This window comes from Lactuca serriola, chromosome 9 (genome assembly GCF_051521515.1).
Source record: "Lactuca serriola cultivar US96UC23 chromosome 9, Lser_US96UC23_V15, whole genome shotgun sequence".
In the NCBI taxonomy this organism is placed as follows: Eukaryota; Viridiplantae; Streptophyta; class Magnoliopsida; order Asterales; family Asteraceae; genus Lactuca; species Lactuca serriola.
Window position 1 is genome coordinate 165,377,372 of NC_136416.1, and position 6,328 is coordinate 165,383,699.

Here is a 6,328-nt window from a genome sequence, read left to right on the forward strand (position 1 = left end):
ATTAATGCAAATAGTTCAGTTTCAAAACTTTTTTTAGTGCTTTATGTGGACTTAAAGTAGATGTCCATTTGTTTTTTTGGTCCATATTACCTGGTATACGCCACTTCACCTTTGTCTTATGTTTTATTCAAAACAATTACTTAAAAGTCAACATGTGTCACAGTACTACACCACACTTTCCTCATTTTTCAAAATGATCCGAGATCACAGATGCTTGCCATTGCTCAGACATTAATGCAAATAGCAATGAAATGTCTCGAGAAACACTTCCATCCAATCTTATTAGATAATTATGAGTACTTGGAGCCTACATATGTTTCTAGTTGGCCTTCTCGATTGATATCGTCCATCACTGAATTGGAAGATGAACGAAATCTACAGATCTCAGTTTTCTGATGTTGAAACACTGTCGATGATTGCAATTTCAACTCTCATGTTGATAGCTGATACGATGATTAGTTGTGGTTACGGAAGAGAGTGTATCAAAGTTATAAAATCATACGAAAAGCAACAATTGATGAAGCTTTATTTCATCTCGGAATCCAGCCTTACTGTTCATCTCACGTCAACAAGTCGGTGACAATTTTCATGATGATGGAGTTGTAAAATTTGATTCAATTCTCTGATCAGAATTGGAAAAAGGTGAAATGGGTAAATCTTAATTTTGGCTTTTAAGTTTGATTATTTAGTTGAAACCTGCTATATCACGTAGGTAGCATAGACCACAAAAGTATTTTATGTCCTCACATCAAACAAGGTTTTGAGAATGAATCCAAATAGTTTGTGAGACTAATGTGTCAATTCCTTTTCTTTTTGTATGCATCAAATGTCGTAATTTTCGTCATATTATTTTTGATAGAAAAAAGTGGAAAATATTATATCAAAACAATCTTTTCTTCAATTTACAAAACCCTCGTAACCCACTAACCGGTCACCGCCGTGTTTCATCACCGGTAAGGCGAGTTACCACCCTGCATTTTGACAAGATTAGAGTACGCTCCGCCGCGTACAGACAACAGATCAGAATGCGACCCTTGCTCCGCCACTTTCCCATCTTGAATCACCGCAATCGAATCGGACTTTTGTATAGTAGAAAGACGATGAGCCACCACAATACACGTCCTCCCTTTCATCATCTTCTCCAATGCTTCTTGAACCAAACTCTCTGAAACAGTATCAAGAGCACTCGTCGCCTCATCCAACAGAAGAATACTAGGGTTCTTGAGCATCGCACGAGCCAACGCTATTCTCTGTTTCTGACCACCGGATAACTGCACTCCCCTTTCTCCACAGTACGTCTCATAACCATCTTTCATTCCACTGTATTCAATCACAATCTTATAAAGTTAGCGAATTCAATCCGAATAAAAAAACTGACAATTTCTATAAAGTTTAGTACTTTAGTATATATACCTTATGAACTCATGGGCATTTGCAAGCATCGCAGCCTTTCTGATCTCAGATTCTTTAGCACCTGGTTTCCCGTAAGCAATGTTTTCATGGATTGTTCCTGCGAACAACGTTGGTTCTTGACTCACTAGCGCGATATGCAACCTCAAAGCTCTCAAGTTATAATCTTTTATATCTCGTTCATCGATAAAAACCGCACCTTTCAACGGGTCATAAAACCTTTCGATCAACCCGATAACAGTCGATTTACCAGACCCACTCGGACCCACAAGCGCCATTGAAGTTCCTTGCCTGATTTTAAGGTTTATTCCTTTGAACACCATCTGATCTGGTCTAGATGGGTACGCAAAGAAGACGTTTTTCAACTCTACACGACCCCTTATGTTCCCTTTAATAGACTCACGTCCCCATGAAGTATCTGGATCGATTTCAGTTGTCTTATCAAGAATCGCAAACACTGAACCAACTGCATTGCTTCCTCTTGAGATATCTTTCGTCATGCTTCCAGCGTCTGCTATGGTGTAAGCTGTGAACAGTAATACCAAAAACGCTTGAAAAAGCTTCGCTGGTTCTATCAACCCTTGTGTCAGCAGCCTACCTCCATACCAATACGCCAATGCGGTAGAAGCCGCTGCAAGAAACTGTGAGCTGAAGAGACCAATCCCGGAGAAATAAGACTGCCGGACACTTTCCTTCCGGGGACCTTCTAAAGTATCCTTAAACAGTCCAATTATCCGCTTTTGAGATGAAAACGCTGTAATCGTTCGATGGTTTATAACAGCTTCACTTGCTAATTGACTTCCTTCTTTTTGAGCTTTTTGAGACTTCTCAGATAAACTCTTCATTAAAACACTCCTAGCGTAGAAGCTTCCAATGAGAAACGGTTGAGCCGCCATCAAAACAAGAGCCAGCCGCCATGAGAGTACAATTCCCAAAGTGTAAGCAAAAATGGCGCCGAAAAAAGCTTGTGTTAGTAAAGATAACCGGTCTCCAACTAGGGATCGAACCATATTAGCTTCGGTTGATAAACGTGCACAAATCGCTGCACTTGTGTTTTCATCTTGATCATACCATCCAATCTCAAAAGTCAAAAGCTTTTCAAGTAGTTTCTCACGTACCCTTGTGGTCAACTTTTCTCCCATGACTGCAAAGCTATAATGTTGAATTACACTCGAGAAAAAGTTAAAAACCCCAAGCCCTAAGAACACGAACGAGTAGACCCGCGCGTGTCCCACAATCGATGATTTATCTGGCCGAAAATAAACGTTAATCAACCCACCTACACAATACGCATTAATCGGTTGAACCGCACCCGAAGCTATAGCCCCTATACAACCCCATAAAGCTTTACCCCATTCGGGTGTATTCATTTTAAGTAACCGGATTTGAGATGGGGTTGGGTGAGCCGGTTGGTTCGAACCATCTTCATCTTCACTTTCATAAGATGCATCGTATTGGACCGAGTAGGGTGCACTCAAGGAGAAAGCCGGGCTAAATGGGTTCAATGATGGTGTCCCTGGTGCACTTGATCTTGCACTTGCTGGACTTGGTGCAACCATGGCTCGATAATGGCTCATTTGGTTACTAGCACTAGACCGTGGGGTTAATTCATTTTGTGGTGCGGATTGTTGTAGTTGCACCATTTCAAAGTATTCGTTGCCCATTTGCATGAGCTCATCGTGTGAACCGGATTCAAGTACTTTCCCGGATCGAAGGACGTAAATTAGATTGGCTTGTCGAATTGTGGAGAGTCGGTGTGCAATTACGATTGTTGTTCTTCCAACCGAGGCTTGATCTATGGCTTCTTGAACGACTCTTTCGGATTGTGCATCGAGTGCACTTGTTGCTTCATCAAGTAGCAAGATTTTCGGGTCTCTAATTAGGGCTCGAGCGATTGCAATTCGTTGCTTTTGCCCACCCGATAGTTGAAATCCAAATTGTCCAACCTTTAAACAAGTAATGTAAGATCATGTTAGATAAATGAAGTCTTTGAATTTTCTAAGAGAACTCTACATGAAAATATATATCCAGAGGCAGATGAGACTGTGTTTAGCTGATTAGATACTAGTTGTGATACCATGATATTATGTAACATATGTGGAGTGTTTTATTTTCTTTACTTTGTAAAAGAGATAAATATAATTCGACTTACATTGGTTTCGTATCCATCTGGCAACTTCACTATGAAATCATGCGCGTTTGCGCCCTTAGCCGCTACCACAACATCATCCATGGAAGCTCCTTCTTTTCCAAACAAGATGTTTTCTCTAATAGATGTTGCAAAGAGAATTGGTTCTTGATTAACCAAACCTATTTGGGATCTTAACCATTTAAGATGAAGTTTCTTTATCTTGTATCCATCCAAGAAAATTTCACCCTCTATTGGATCATAAAACCGTTGAAGTAACGATATAATGGTTGATTTGCCTGAACCACTCCCTCCAACTAGACCGACAGTTTTCCCAGATGGTACTCGTAGATTTAAACCTTGTAAGATTGCGGTATCTGGCCTTGATGGGTAGCTAAAATAGATGCCCTTCAACTCGATTTCCCCTCTTACGTATGATAACGCCTTTCCTTTCTTATCTTCAGAGTCTATGGTTGGATTTCTGTTGATCATCTCATTAATTCTAGTAGCAGCCCCTTGTGATTCCGTTATTGCGGTAAGATTTGGGAGTGTTGTCAAAATGTTCCTGCAAGATTTGAAAGATTTTTGAGCTTTATGCTCTAATCAACTTAGAAAAACAAAGTGTATCCGGTGGAAATGTGTGGCATATAGTGTACATCCTTGATTTTCACGCAAAGATAGTGTTCAAAAAGAGGAAAACCCCAACATATATTGAGGCAAAAGGACGTGTTTGATATGTGACAATTAAGAAACTAAATGAGCTTACAATCCTCCCATGAGCACATTGAATCCAGCTACAAAAACATCGCCACCCTTTTCGCCATGTTTGCTTACAAGAAGTGATCCAACCCAAGCTTGAAAAGCCCAACTAACATAGATAGTTCCCATGCTTCCGAGCATAAGTCCTCTAGCAAGACCTACCTTGATTCCTAGTTGAGTAGTTGTTTCAAGTGCCTTGCTGAATTTATTGATGGTTTGTCTCTCTCCAACGTAAGAATACACAGTTCTTATGGAAGAAATTGCTTGTTCTGCAATACTACCCGCAGTGCCATATGATGCAACCATTAACATTGCTACATCCATCATGTGCTTGCCAAATCCAAGAGCTGGAACAAGGAAGATGACCGTGAATGGAAGAGCCGCAAGTGTAATCCGCCATGAGAGAACGAATGCGAATATGTGGCAGAAGAAGAAGGATGACAAGTAGGCAAGACAATTTGGTATCTACATTTACAAAATAAAAATACAAATTCCAATTAGACCAAGACAAAAAAAAAAGATTAAACTTTACCAATCAAGATGCTTGTTTAATAATTACCCGCTTAACATCAGCTAGATACAATCCAATCACTTTTATATATGTTTCGTGTCTCTACTTTTTCCTTTAAAGATTCTCTTTAAAAGAAAATATAGGACTCTAGATTTCTAACATGGTATCAGAGCTAATGTCTAACGTTTTAGGACTCAACACAATATTAGAGTGGTCTTCTAGTATGAGACTCCACTCTAATTTTGTGGGATTTTTTTTAGAGAAAATCTAGGACTCTATATTCCTAACATGGTATCATATCTTTTTAAAGAAAATCGAGGACTCTACATTTCTAACATTGGAATTAAAGCATTGTAGTAAGTTAGCAAAAGTACAACCTTTTCACCAATGGTGATTTGGATCATGTTGGAATCAGCAGTGATAGTTGAAACAACTTGATACGTAGTGGAGGAACCGGCTTCTTGCGTGTCAAAAAAACCAACATCTTGTTTAAGGACAGATTTAAGGTACTCTAATCGCATTCTAGAAGTTTGTCGCTCTGCGGTTCTAGCCCAACAAAGTCCTTCTGCAAAAACAATGAATTCAATATCCTTAATTAAAAATGGTTACGTAAATTATGAACTCAAGAATCATGCATGCATGCTAGAAATGGAAGTAGTAAACCAAATTAATTACCAATGAAAGCCGATAATCCAACCAATATTGCAACATAGAGCAACCTGAGAGAATACTGAAACAGAAAATAAATGAAAACCGACACAAAAAAAATGTGATTTAAACACAAAGAATGAAGTGATAATCATGAATTACCTTATCAACAATGGAATTAGTGAGTTTGGCATTTGGATTTCCAAAATCGTTAATGACATCACTTAGAACATACATCATTAATGGAATCTGCAACCCATCTCCTATGCTTCCTAATGTCCCACAAAACATCAGAAACTTGTCATACCCTTCTGCGTACCTAAAAATTCCATCTTTATTATCTTTACTACTTTTCTCCATATTGAGTTATGCAATACAAATCTAAAAAATGTAAGAGGTATGAGTAAAACCCTAGTGTTGTTTATGTTAAATAAGCAAGCAAATGTCAGTTGTTTCTGTAGAATGGCATCTCTGATTCTGTCATCTTCATAATTGGAAATTTTACAAAGAAGTTAAAGCCGGCTTTTTTATTTAATGGTGGAATTGGATCTTAGCATATATCTGTGATTCGGCCATCATCATCGACTGTTACGTCTCTCTATTCTTTAATCCTTTCTCCATATTCAACTATACAACTACATATGAACTTATACACATGTTTTTTAAAATATTCAGCACTTATATATCCACCTAATTACAAATGTCATGGAATATATACAGTTTTATTTTAAACGAACATAAGTTTTTAGCTTTGAAAAATTACGTAACGTCCCATGCTGAAAGTTATAGAAAAACCATCATATCCAAATTCTTTCATCTATGGCTATGTTTTGACGTTTTTGGTTTTTAAAATTTTCTGATTTTGGCCAATT

General features: G+C 38.3%; 1 protein-coding gene across 1 annotated transcript; it reads right to left on the reverse strand.

The window, feature by feature from the left end:
- Positions 1-833: 833 nt before the first annotated feature.
- Positions 834-5,830, reverse strand: LOC145073381 (putative multidrug resistance protein). The gene is made up of 7 exons (XM_079019933.1): positions 5,619-5,830; positions 5,484-5,538; positions 5,186-5,373; positions 4,305-4,762; positions 3,563-4,103; positions 1,414-3,356; positions 834-1,320 (listed from the first exon to the last, which is right to left on the reverse strand). The coding sequence occupies exons 1-7, from the start codon at positions 5,814-5,816 to the stop codon at positions 948-950; spliced, it is 3,756 nt and encodes a 1,251-aa protein (XP_078876059.1). The 5' UTR covers positions 5,817-5,830; the 3' UTR covers positions 834-947.
- Between the last annotated feature and the right edge of the window lie 498 nt (positions 5,831-6,328).